Source organism: Acomys minous (assembly GCF_964271855.1).
Source record: "Acomys minous genome assembly, chromosome: 2".
Taxonomy (NCBI): domain Eukaryota; kingdom Metazoa; phylum Chordata; class Mammalia; order Rodentia; family Muridae; genus Acomys; species Acomys minous.
Genome location: NC_140484.1, coordinates 30,112,178 through 30,126,416, shown reverse-complemented (window position 1 = coordinate 30,126,416; position 14,239 = coordinate 30,112,178). Strand labels below are relative to the sequence as shown.

Sequence of the window (14,239 nt, the reverse complement as noted above, 5' to 3'; positions counted from 1 at the left end):
CAAACTTATGTTCCTGCTCAGCCATCAGGTGCTAGATTTTAGATGTGTGATACTCAGCCCATCTGAGCTTAACAGGTTTTTAATAAAACCATATTTACCAGCATATTTTACCTTGGTTAAGACTGGCAAATGATCAAAATGATGAATTCTTAGTTATTAACTGACCCTAGCTTGCCTTAAATAAAACCTTATAAACTGAAGCATCAGATTTAGTAACAAAATATTAGTCACTCCATTTGGTTCCTATAACATTGTATTGTGTTTATCCAGTGAGTTTAATGCATTTAACCTTTTCCTGAAGTAATTTAAGCAATTTAAAAGCATCTATATTTAAAAAGCAACAGGCTACTCAGAAGCAAAATTACGTGTGTACACAGTTTCAGATCTAAGAAAATCTTGTGATGTTTAAACTGTATAACTTAAAATATGCTATTTATAAATTATCACAAACCTTTATCACTATGCTCATTACATTCATAATGTAAAGTTACTATTCTTTTTTTAAAAGTATACTTTCTTTTATTAGAAAATCAGAAAAAAGTACCAAGCAAAGTGGGTCACAAGATAACTGCTAGTTGTTATTAAGTAATTAAAAATAGGCTAAAACCCTAAGAAATTTTGACATACATTTATCTACCAAAATGGCAATATGGTTCAACCTAAGAGATTAAGAAAAAACCATCACAGATACTATACCATAATTAATATTAACAATTATTTATTTGAAATATCTATACAACTTCAACTGCACTAATAAAGCAGTGCATGTGTATACTTAAGTAATCCAAATAAAAACAGTTTAAGGACTGGTTATGTGCTCAATGGTAGAGACTTGCAAAACACAAAAACAAAAGCAATTTGAGTGCAGAAAACATTACATAGTACTGTAGTGGCAAAGTGTAACAGATAATTATTAGAAATCACATGTTCCAATTTGCTAAATCTAGTTGTCAAAGGAATGATGATGGTCAAGCCGTGGACTCCTGAACTAGTCAGAACCTCTATAACTAGATAATATCTGTAGCTTCTAGTGTATCTATGATGCCACAGAGCAACACCTGCTCTCCAGTGGGTTTTAATAAGTGCTCACTGAAGCAGTCTGTTGTCATTACTGCTTTGTCAGATTTGTCCTTCTTCACTGAATTTGGCGTATTGGTTAACATCACAGCAGAGATTTTTCACTTACCTATGGCAAGATTCATAGAAAGTTACCTTATGTTCTAGGCATCTCACTTAAAATGGATAAGAAAATGTCTTATGTACAGTTTGTAGAAATTTACAGGAACATTGAAGGCATATACCCAACAAACTAAACACATCCTAAAAATTTTAAAAATCTTTTAATTATCAATTACTCATGACATCACCAAGTATTATACTTCATCTACTGTAAAACAGCTGAGGCCAAAGTATTAAAAGCTATATGAAGCGAAATACTTCAAAATGGCTCACCTAGTTAATAAGCTGTGTTACATTAACTCTTCTCAAATTTCAGTGTGCGTAAGAACTGCAGGGGAACCTTGACAGTTTGGATTCAGCATGTCTCATATCTGATGAGTTTATAGTTACAGTCAGTGGGTCACACGTTTGCGTGGCCATGTACTTAATGATTGTGAATTACAAGCCAATACAGCTACTGAGACACTGAAACATTCTGGTACTATGTAGCTAATGAGCAAAAAAATTCACAGTAATTAATTTCCACATGTAGGGAGTGAGATACTTTTAGGATAAGGTTCTTAAAATAAATTACCTTATCTAAGTCCTAAGTGTATTTTTTTTTTTTTAATTTGAGGGTCAGAATACTTTTAGTGGTTTTTATCTTGAAGGTTCACTAAAGTAACGTAATATCTATATAATTTACAATCTTTGTTGTTGTGGAGATAGGCTAGACTCAGCCTTCCAAGTTCTGGGCTTACAGATATATTTTAATCACAAGGAGACGTGGTCTATACTCTTAATATGCAAATATATTTTTTTATATTTCTATGTATCTGATGTACACCTAACATACAATATGTAAAGTCATGCTAAGCTATTAGAAAATTCTGGAGTAAAAACAGTTTGACTTATGCAAACTTTATGTCACATACAACCCAATTCCTACTATTTAAAGAAAGTCTTCCATTTCAAATGGTGATTCTATGAAAATTAGATGCAACACAGTAAAAATTCACTTTAGTAAGGAGAACAGATGCATTCAGTAAGAACAAAGAAAAGCATCTTATTAAATCCTTTTCTCATTAGTATTAATATAGAAAGTGTTTTTAAGACATAGGGCCTCCTGGGTGAAAAGGAAGCCAGCTGAGCTGCAGGGATTCCCACTAGGCCAGACAAAACACCCTCAGGGAGGCTTTCCTTCATGCTCCAGAGATTACTGCTGCCCTCCTTCTAAAGAACCTGACTGACACAGTCTCCATGAAGTAAGCTTTTCATGTGACTGAATCAAGGCTGAGCCACAATCAACCAATGTGCAGAAGAAACGGACTAAAATGATGTAACTTGCTTCAGGGCTCAGCGTGGGGTAGAGAGGTGTATCTTCAATTGATACACAAGAAGTAAAAGCAGCAGACGTGAAGTGACCTCAGATGATGGTTTGGTAGAGGAAACTACAGAATTTTAAGCTCCATTTACTATATCATATTCTACAAGGGTTCTTTCTAAACAAAATAAAAAAAATTTAAAAATAGTAACAGCCTGGTGGTGGCATACACCTTTATTCCCAGCACTCGGGAGGCAGAGGTAAGTGTACCTCTGTGCGTTTGAGCCCAGCCTGGTCTACAGAGTGAGTTCCAGGACATCCAAGCCTGTTACTTGAAAAACACACACACACAAACAACTCCCCTCAAAAACAACACAAAACATAAAACCAAAAAACACAAAACATGTAAAACTAGCAACAACTGAAAAGGTAGTTTTAGTGTACAATTTATAATTAATTATTTTCATTGACAGACAAGTATTATATGACCTTTTCGACTGAAAAATTAGAAATGAATGTATGTATGAGGAGAAGCTAAGAACTATACAGATAAGATAATTTTGTGACCATATCTCAGAAAAATAACATCATAAAGATTCCCAGCCAGGCGTGGTGGTACACATCTCGAGGAGGCAGAGGCAAGGTGGATCTCTGTGAGTTTGAGGCCAGTCTGGTCTATAAAGGAGTCCAGGACAGCCAGGACTAAAAGAGAAACTCTGTCTCGAAAAAACAAAACAAACAACAACAACAACAACAATTCCCTTACTTATTACTTCAATCACTAAAATCATGCCATTTTAGATATTTTCAAATAAGGCATCATACAAAATTTTAAAACGTAGATTATATTTAAAAAGCAAAGGGAAAATCATGTTGAAAAGTGAAATAAATATGCTCAAACAAAATACACCATTTTCACTACCACTCTAATAAAAAATCCTATAATCTGCTATAAAACTTGTAATTAAAGCCATGCACAGTAGTGCCTGCCTGTAATCCCAGCACTCAGGGAGGCAGAGGCAGGCAGATCACTGTGAGTTCGAGGCCAGCCTAGTCCACAAAGCAGTCCATGACAGCCAAGGCAACACAGAGAAACCCTGTCTCAAAAAAAGAATCTTATTTCTTATGATCACTATGCCCCAATAGCGAGGTCAATAAATTACAGCAAATATTCACTTGACATGAAAACAATTTTGACAAACAAATGACAAAATATTTTAAAATACCATGTAATTCAAAACATTTTTCCATTGCCTATAATAAAGAGGATTGGAAGGTTTTACAGAGGTTAAAACACACAGACACACACACACACACACTCACACCTTGATTTATAAATAAAAAGCAAGTTAAAAATAATGTATTTTAAGAGGTAGCAATTAAAATACAACTTAATCTATAGATCTGTATAACACAAAAGTTAAACTCTGATTTCAATTTTAATCTCAATCTGTTGTATGAAGATAAAAATTAACCTGTAGGGAGCTGGAGAGATGGCTCAGAGGTTAAGAGTACTGTCTGCTCTTCCAAAGGTCCTGAGTTCAATTCCCAGCAACCACATGGTGACTCACAGCCATCTATAATGAGACCTTGTGCCCTCTTCTGGCCTGAAGGTATAGATGTACGCAGAACACTATATACATAATAATAAATAAATAAATCTTTGGGAAAAAAATTAACCTGTAGAATGAAACACATGAATAGAAGAGATATCAAGTACAAACTCATTTTAAAAAGTATTTTGTGTGTATTTATACTGTGGGGGATTACCAATGGAAAGTAGAAACATGTTAACTAAGGCCACTTAATTATTCTTATATTTTTAGATTTTTATCTCTATGTATGTCTAAGTGACTACCAAGTGTGTGAGTGCCTGTGGAGGCCAGTAGATGGCACGAGATCCCATGGAGTGTGAGTTCCAAGCACCCGTGAGCCACATGTTCATTAGTTAAGAGTCCTCAGTGCTCTTCCAGAGGATCTGAGTTTAGTTTCTAGGACTCAGGTCAGGCAGCTCACAACTGCCTGCTGTAACTTTAGCTGCAGAGGATCTAGTGCCTCTAGCCTCTGTATCACTTGTACTTAACGTGCACACACACACATACACACAATTAAAAATAATCAAAGCAATTTTTAAAAATTCTAATTAGTAGAGGCTGGAGAAAAAAGACTTGGCAGTTAAGAACACTTGCTGTTCTTCCAGAAGACACAAGTTCGGTTCCCAGCACCCATGACATGTGGCTCACGGGTGCTTGGAACTAACAAATCAAGTGCTAAAGATATTACCAGAACTTTTGGGAAGAAAAAATTCATTTCTTTATTAGATAATAATTGGTATTTTAATATTCAAGTATTTTTATGTCTATGAGTGTTTGCCTGCATGTATATATATACACCACACTTGTGCCTATTGCCCTTAGAGGATGGAAGAGGGTTTTGGATCCCTGGCAAGTGGAGTTACAGACAGTTGAGAGCCACCATACAGATACTAGGAACCAAACCTGAGTCCTCTGCAAGTGCAGCAAAAACTCTTCATAGCTGAGCCCCTCTCTAGCCCCTTATCTCTATTTTTAGAAGACAGTTTCAAGTTTTCTTCATGAATCATATCATTCACACTGTAAACTAGAAATAAGAGCTACCTTAGCTCTTACAAACAAGGTATACACACACACACACACACACACACACACACACACACACACAACAATGCTTCTCTACCCCCAAGCCTTAAGAACCAGGAAAGAGACTATTTATTTTGAACAGCTCACTCTAACAAAACATGTACTTTTGACCTTAAATTTCTGAGTAATAAGCAAATGGTCAATAACTGACTAGAAGTATCACTTACAACAATGTTTTCTAACATGTTTCCATGAGAAAGAATCAAAAATACCATTTAGCATGCATGTCAACATACATACACACAGAGGCAACTAAAACCAGTTTCGTAAAATAATACATATGACTATATATACTCATGGTATTATATGTAACAAGCTCATTATATCTGATATAGTGACAAAATTCTTTTTTTAATTTTGGTAATGTAAAAAAGAAATGCTAGTCAAAACCCACTGAGTTGATTTCATATATCACTAATACCACCCACAACTGTACAAAGTACTATCTATGCAGTTTGTGTTCTATGTATTATTACATATAAGAATCCACTTACTAACACAGGAACAAGGAAAATACTAAAGATGGACCACTTTGTCCTAAGATCTATACAGTTCTATATTAAGAAATTGGGGAGAAAATGAGTGGGAGAAATAACAAAAGCTAGCTTGACTTCCAGTGGAAGCATAAAGGTATAATCATATATCATTAACATGTAGCAAGCAATGAATGTCAGGATGGCTTTAGTCAAATAAAATACAACTCAGTAAATTATATTTTACTGGCTATCCTGTATAAAGGTTATGTAAAACATTCTAAAGAACGTAATTCATCCTAATAATGTCATTAACTTATTCTACTAGAAAATATATTTTTCTTTTACTATTTAAAGACACCTGATTTTTTAAAATCAATTTACAACTTCTCCTACATAGGAGTTTTACTGAAAAGAGATGAATAATACTATTACACAGTATTTTTCTTGCTCTTTATTTTCATAACTACTTTAGACCTACAAATTCAATTTTATCACTTTTATTTTATGAGCTTATAAATCTTCGAGGGGGAGAACTACTTTTGGAAACGAAATGGCCACAATACTACAAAAATTTTCTTTTAAAAAGTGTCATTTGTTGGAGAAAATATTTACTGTATAAATATAAAATAAAAGCATACTTAACTATGATGAATTACTTATCTCAATTAGTATTTCACATATGGCAGCAATTTTTCTTTTTGCAGAATGTTTAAAGAGTATTATACTTAGCCTTTACTAAATACAGTTTATTTATAGTTAAAAGCTAAAATACCTGTTTTTTGAGTTAATTAGTCCGGCATTCTTTATTGGTTAAATATGTAAGAATGGATTACCAGAGTAACATTACTATGCACAAACCATGATTTTTTCTTAGAAGACTCATTTATACATTTGTTTATATATATTGAGGAATATATGTATACAAATATAATATGTGCACACACTTCCACTAAACTACATTTATAAAAGCTGGTATACATTGGAAACTAAAAATACCAAGGTTTATCAGAGATAAAGAGATTTATAAAAATTACATTTTGCCTACATTTTTACTTTAAAGGAAAACATTGTTAGAAACATTAAAAGTAGACACCTTGTAGTTTCTTGACATTCAGTCATTCTCTCAAGGAATGGCACTGAAGCAAAAAATTAAACTAAAATCTTGGCGACAATGTTGAAACATTTACCTGAAACTCCGGCACAGCAGGTGACTTTGTGACAGTTTTCCTCTTCTTTGTGATTGCTTTTTTAGATATGGATTTTTTTCCTTTCAAGATTAAAAGAAACAAACTTCATAATGCTGTTTACAGCACCTCATTAACAGAAACCAAATTACATAGAGCCTTGAAAGTTAAACTGTAACTAACAGATGGCTGCTAGTAAGCCAAATGAAAATAATGAATCAAACAAGCCTCAGTGAAAGCAAATATTAAACTGTAACTACCCGTAACAGACACATTAACTAACTGTGTATTTATATAAGAACCAAAATCAGTACACTTTTCAAGGTGATGCATAAACACTTGAATTTATTAAAAGGAGTAAGCATAAAAGCCACAAAACTACTGCTTAGTTAAAATCTGCATTCACAGCTTATGAGAGTGCAGAGCAAAGAGCCTTACCTGAACAAAAGACTTCTGTACTCAGGAACCTTGGTAAGTATTTTATCGTAAGATTATAGACAACTCAACCAAAAGTAAAACCCCTTAGTAACGTTAGGATGCCATCCCTTTAGCTCTGTATTCGTTTAATAGGCTGGTCTCAGGAGTATTTGATATCTGAAGTTTTAAAATGGGGAACTGGCATATCCATTTAATGTGCAATAGTACTATGTGCACTCAGAATTTCTGAGGAAAAATAAACCTCATCCTTAAAGACTCCGATTTCCAGAATACAGCTCAAGTATGTATCTACTTCTTCAACTTCACAAAAATAAAACATTCACACACGCACTTTTGGCAAGGAAAATGCTGAAATGTATTTTTTCCTTACTCTGTTTTAGTGTTGAGGATCTCACACTGTAACCAAGGCTGGCCTCAAGCTCACAAAAGTTCTCTTGCCCCAGGCCCCCAAGAACTGGTATTATATATGTGAGCTACCACATCATCTCCTTGTGTAAGTATTTTATCAAGTAACAAATTTATTTAATTGTGAGTTGGAGAAATGGCTCAGGGATTATAAAAGCACTGCCTACTCTTCTAGAGGACCTGGGTTCACTCCCAGAAGCCTTCGACGGTGGCTTTCAGCTCTAGTTCCATGAAATTAATCTCCTCTGCCCTTCACAGACACTGTATGCACATGGTGTACAGACATACATTCAGGCAAAACAGGCACACACAAAACAAAACAAAAATATTTATTTAATTGTGAAACAAATGTTGTATACAATACACTAGTTTATGAGGGCAATAAGGAATTATAAGATGGAGACCCTGTCTTCTAGGAGTTTATGACCTTTAGGAGCACGAAAATGTCTGTTAAATGTTTTGGTGTGTTCTGGGTTTAAATCCAAGGTCTTCTGCATGTTGGGCAACTGTTCTACCTCAGAGCTACATTTGCAGTCCTCTGTTAATTCTGAGTCACAATTATTTCTATACTAAAATCAACTTAATGTTTACCTTTTTCAAAAGAGAAAATAGTTACTTATGTAATTCTAATAACCTTCTCTAAATATTTTTAAATTGATAAGAACTCACAAGAAATATGTTAATTTGGTTGCATTTTATCCAACCCAACTAGAGTAATTTTCAATGACAATATAATCGTTATTTTCTGTATTCCCTTTCAAGAAAATCACCATGGGTCTCAATTTCTCTGAGAAAACAAGTGTTCTTAACTGCTGAGCCATCTATCTCATCATTATAATTTTTCTTACAAAGTTCACAAGAAAAGATTTGCAAGTAAAAAATTTGATTTATACTTTGTGCTGAGGCTTTTAAAAAAACAATTGGAACAAAAAGAAACTCTCCCTCAATCCTTCTCTTTTACGGTTCTATCAGGCCTGTTTTATTTATTTGTTTTATCTTTCTTTCTTTCTTTAGACAATGTCTCTAGTACACCAGGCTAGCTTAGGTTTTGGTTGAAGAAGACCTTGAATTTCTGATCCTCTTGCCTCCAACTGCTGAAGTATAAGCATGCCTCATTACTTTAAAAATAATTATTTATTTCACATGGTACTAGTATGAGTATGTTCTCTAATTCCACCAGCGGGTTGAGGGCTTAGGTTGTGTGACATGGCAGCAGGTTCCTGCACCTGCTAAGCCATCTTGTACATCTCACAACTTTTTTGGGGGAGTTTTTTGCCATGTAGTCCTAGCTGTCCTCAAACTCATAGCAATTCTACTATATCAGTTTCCTTAGTATTGAGATTACGTATACGCACTACAATGGCATTTGAACAATGCTACGGACCATACATGGGCTGCATGCATATGAGGCAAGCATTTTACCAACTGAACTATATTGCCAGTTACCTTAAAAATCAATCTAATTAGCCTAAAGTTATTCGTCTGACTATAAATACAGACACCTTTAACAGTCAAATGCATTTCATATTGTTGTCTCATACACTTTTCAACTCAAGTTGTAAATTCTCAATAAATTCTAGCAGCCACTTTTTGTGAGTAGATTTACAAAGTTACGTGGTTACTTCCTTTAGCCACTAGGCTGGTTAAATGTTAGTAAGTTCCTCGACATATCACTGTATCAGTAGCTTTAACATTGAGGTCTGGAACCAAGCTCTGTGGATGTGGATATCTGCTTTAGCCATCCACTAGCTACATGACCTTGACTGAGCATGTACGTAAGTAAACAGCTTGTGGAAGCTACTTCTCTTCTTCCACAATGTGGGTTCTGGATAATGAACTCAGGTTATCAGGCCTTGTAGCAAGCATCTAACTGATGTGATAAGCTATCTCCCAGGTCTTGCAAGTCTTACATTTTAATCTTTTTTTTTCTTGCTTCTTCTTTACAGCTTTTGTTATGTGCTATGTTTATATATATTACATTAAGTCCACTAATGTAACACCCATCAAGGCATCATAACTAAATTTTTCCTCTTGTGAGTTACTGATAACAGAAATTATATACTCTCGACACACAATGCATAGCTTCCAAAAAGTATTCCTTAAATACTAGAATCCCATTTTTTCATCAGAAATTTTGGCAGTATAGTGGAAGAGGAAAAAAGAGGCAAGTTATTTCTTAATAATTCTGTGCATCCAGTTGAGTCCATTTTTTTTATTGAAGATCACACTGAAATTACTTTAAGTAATTAATACTTTTTCAGTACAGGAAATTGAACCCAAGGGAACAATGCTTTCTTGGACAACACTCTGTCACCAAGTTATATCCCCAGTCCTTTTTTATTTTTGAGTTATAGTCTTGGTAAATTGCACAGGTTCTTCTTGAACATAAGACCCTATGGCCTCAGCCTCTATAGAACCTGGGACTAGAGGCAGGCATGATCATTCCTGGTTTAATCAAGTGACTTAATAGTGGACATAGGAGGACTAATGCTTATAGTGGTTGTAAGAGGACTAATATTTATTGGGAACCTACTATATGCCACACTTACTAAAAATGATTTTATGTAAATTATTTAATTTCCAAAACAACTGTTGAAAGTAAATAACCAATATTTTGCTAGAGATAGCTAAAGATCAAAAGGATTAGCTAACTTACTCAAGTGCCAGTAAATAAGCATCACACACAGTGATTCTAACTCCAAAGTCCAAGTTTTTTTCACCGTGTAATTCTATTTCACAAAAACTATAGCTGCCATTTGTGGATTCCACTATGAATGAAGAGACAGGCATGATAGGCTTTGTGAATTTGCTAGTCTAATTTATCTTCGCAGCAAAACAGCAAGTTAGAGACTATATTAGCTTATTTTTACTAATGAACAGACTATAAACAAAAATCAGTGGAGGATTTATAGCTACTATGCCCTGGAGCAGATATTAATTACATTTTCCTCACTTCAAAACTGTACTGTTTGATGATATAATACTGCTTCCTTTCAGACTTATGCGGGGATGAAATGTGCTTCTGATTGACTTCAGAGTAATCTTTTTAAAATCAGGATTAAAAGATTTGCACATTCATTGTTGCTTAACACCTTGTGCAACCTCAAAAGATAGCCTGAATATTTGTTTCTCATTGTTTGCTAAAATTCAGGCTTTTAAAATTAAACATTACTTTTTATATGAAGCATAGGTTAGTACAAAACCACACAGCTATTATTTGGGTTTACTTGGAGAGGCTAGCAATAAAGTACAGATACCAGTAGATCTACAACTGAAAAATATTTCTTTTCTATCAGGCAAAAGCTGTTCTCATTCACTGAGCAGGCAGCTTTGTGAGGAACACATAAATAATTGTGAGGGAGAAAGGGGCACCTGTCTGGCTTGCCAGGTAAGCCTAATTAACTCTGTACGACTAATAGGGTAAAAGATGTCACAGCCCAATCACCTTCATATTCCAGTTATTCGCTAATTTGTTTTTGTTTCATGACATGACATATACTAACTGCCACCAGTGGGGCATTTTCACGGTTTGAACAAACTCAAGGCTTTTAGTCTCAGAGCCCCAAATCACCTGCGCACAAACCAAATATACCTTGGCCTAAGATTATGTGTAAATCGAAACCAGTTTAAAATACAAACAATTTTAAAAAATGATGTTTTAGTCTCACGCCACTGAGCTTAAAATGCTGTTATATGCAAAGTTAATTAGTGCTTGGAAAACATGTTAAGAATATCTTAATAATCCTTATAAGGAACTTTATAATTAATGTCACAAAAGTATACCAAATGAAGCTTTCTCAAACACCATGCTCAGAACAGCTTAAGAAACTCATATTCCACCTAAAAGAAAGTTGTACACTATATTAGCCTCTAACTGAAGCACAAATGATTCACCCTTTATCATTTGGAACTGGAAATTCAATTCTCCTTTTACTCTATTCCTTATCTTTATTCCCATTCTTCACCTGTTTTCCTGTGTCTGTTTTCATCCCTTAGCGCACAAGGCTACTCAAAGACTTTTAACAATTCTTTTCTGGACCTAACTTTTCCATGGTTTAAAAATTCTACCAACACAATCATTACCTCCCTGTATTTTTAGAAATGATAATGATTAAGTGGACAGGTAAAAGACATAAGTTATTGTTAAAAGTAAAAAAAAAATTTCAAGGATATTCTATGATACTAAATAGTGGATCTAGGAAGTGCTTGGGATGTCAAAGTCCAGAAATTTGTTTAATTTGTGTCTTATTTACAACGCATGCATATTTTAAGCTAATACTAAGTCTATAGAAGTTTCTGGACTGCTGAAAATAAATAATTTGATCTTAATCAAACAATTGAATTTTGGATTGTTCTCTTTGCTGATGAAGAATGTTCTTGTCATAATGGTTAATTTTTCTTAACCTAATCACACAATATGGTAGCTCTTAAACATTCAATTATCTTTCTCTTTAACTTAGTGTCATGTGAGTATTTGTTCTGAGAGGAAAAAAAGGAACTGAAAAATAAAAATTAGGTGCTAAGTTCTGCTACTCTTTGTACACCCCTCTTAAGATAGAACGGCTTATTCTGTCAATGTAATAGAAAAGTTACACGGCATCCCTTATTTATACTTAAGTTCTCTTCACAGTCATCTTCCAGATCTTCATTTAAACTCTACCAGCTTCTTTTCATGGTTATTAATTGCACCTTAATTATCTTTTCAGATTTTTCTTTGAATCCTGTCATTTATTAGCTGTGTAACACTCAATAAGTAAATAGATCTTCCTTTCCTCATTTTAAAGAGCATTTGTAAAATCTCAAGGCAATTAAGAGCACTTGGCACTCTTTCAGAGGAACAGGGTTAAGTTCTCAGCACCCACATATTAGCTCACAACCATCTCTAACTCCAGTTCCAGCAGATATATCACCTCGTGTGGCCTCCAGCAGCACAGACACCCATGCAAGATAGATATATAAATAAAGGCAAAACACTTACATACACAAAACAAAAAATACCTGTAGTCTTCTATTTCTGGGAGTTTTTATGATTAAAGAAAATAAAAAGTACATATGCGAAGAGTAATACATGACCAATGATTTTCGTGAGGGAGAAACAGAAGAGACCGAAAAAAGAAATGGCATGTGGCTAAGGATGTAACTTAGTGGCTGTATCCATGCCTGGCATGCATAAAGACTTGGATTTCAATCCTAGCACCGCAAAATTAAAAAAACAAACTGATAAGAGTCTTTCACTTGCAGTCTCTAGTTGGTGCTCTAAGAATATATCCCACAAAGACACACATAGTTAGGATCTAGGTACTATCAATATAAAATTCTACAAACTTCTTACAAATATGGCCTTAGAAGTAACCAAATATTATTAATTTTATAATTTCTAAGTTATTTTCTATAAACTAACTGCTTTTTATCTATCTGACACATCTTATATCAAGCTCATTCATTTGCTCTTGGGATTTTGATTCAATTATTAAACTAGGATCTTATGTCCTAGGAGAGAAAAGGGTCTCTCCTAATGGTATACTCTCATATAGCCTCTGACCTCAACTGTTATTTCAAAGGTTTTTTTATTGTTTTGGTTTTTGTTTTGTTTTTCAACCAGACTGGCCTCAAACTCACAGAAATCTGTGTGCCTCTGCCTCTCTATTGCTGGGATTAAAGGCATGCACCACCACCACCTGGCTTTACTTCAAGGATTTTTATTGTGCTTTTTGTTTTCTTACAACTTGATTAATTATACCTCTGCTTTTGTTCATGATATTAATCATTTTTAATCTATTCAAGCCTAATTATTTGTCAAATTTCTTCATTCTCTGTGAAATCTTCCCATAGCATACACCAAGTTTTTCTATTTTATCGTACAGTCCTGATTATTAAATTGAGAAGGCTATTTATCAATTTTTATCTCAGATTTATTTATTCTTTAAATTTTTTTTTGTCTGCATACTACTCCATGCCTGGTGCCATCAAAGGCAAGGAGAGTGTCAAGTACCCTGGCAGTGAAGGCGCAGATGGCTGTGAGCTCCTTGTGGCGCTAGGAACTGAACTCAGGTCCTCCGCAAGAATAGCAAGTGTTCTGAATAGTTGAGCAACCTCCACAGACCCATATTTCCCAGTTTTGAACTTAATTTTCTTATTTTTAAAAAAATTAGGCAGGCATACACCCACATTCCTTTAATCCCAGTGCTTTGTAGGCAAAGGTACGTGGATCTCTTCCAGTTCAAGACTTCCCTGGTCTACACAGAGTTTTAGGCCAGCCAGAGCTACAGGGTGAGACTCTGTCTTAAAAGAAAAAAAACAAAACAAAACAACAACAACAAAAAAAACGTGTGTGTGTGTGTGTGTGTGTGTGTGTGTGTGTGTGTGTGTGTTTAGGTCAAAAGACAACTTTGTAAGAGTTGGCTCTCTCCTTCGACCCTATGGGTTCCAGGGATGAACTCAGTCATTAGGCTTGGCAGCAAGAGTCTTTACTCAACTGGGCCATCCTGCTGACCGTAGTTTCTTCCTATAAGAAAATAAGACCGCCTGCCTTATCTATTTAGATCAGTTTAGAGTTATCACAAATGATCAGGTTGA

At 34.6% G+C, this 14,239-nt stretch overlaps 1 protein-coding gene across 5 annotated transcripts in view; it reads right to left on the bottom strand.

Moving 5' to 3' along the window:
• The window catches only part of BRD10 (bromodomain containing 10), an 80,887-nt gene that overhangs the window by 20,858 nt on the left and 45,790 nt on the right, over nt 1–14,239 (bottom strand). For all 5 annotated transcript variants that reach the window (XM_084769726.1, XM_084769729.1, XM_084769727.1 and 2 more), the window contains one exon: nt 6,824–6,903. In XM_084769726.1, the coding sequence (XP_084625852.1) occupies nt 6,824–6,903 (80 nt within the window). The remainder of the gene's footprint in view (nt 1–6,823; nt 6,904–14,239) is intronic.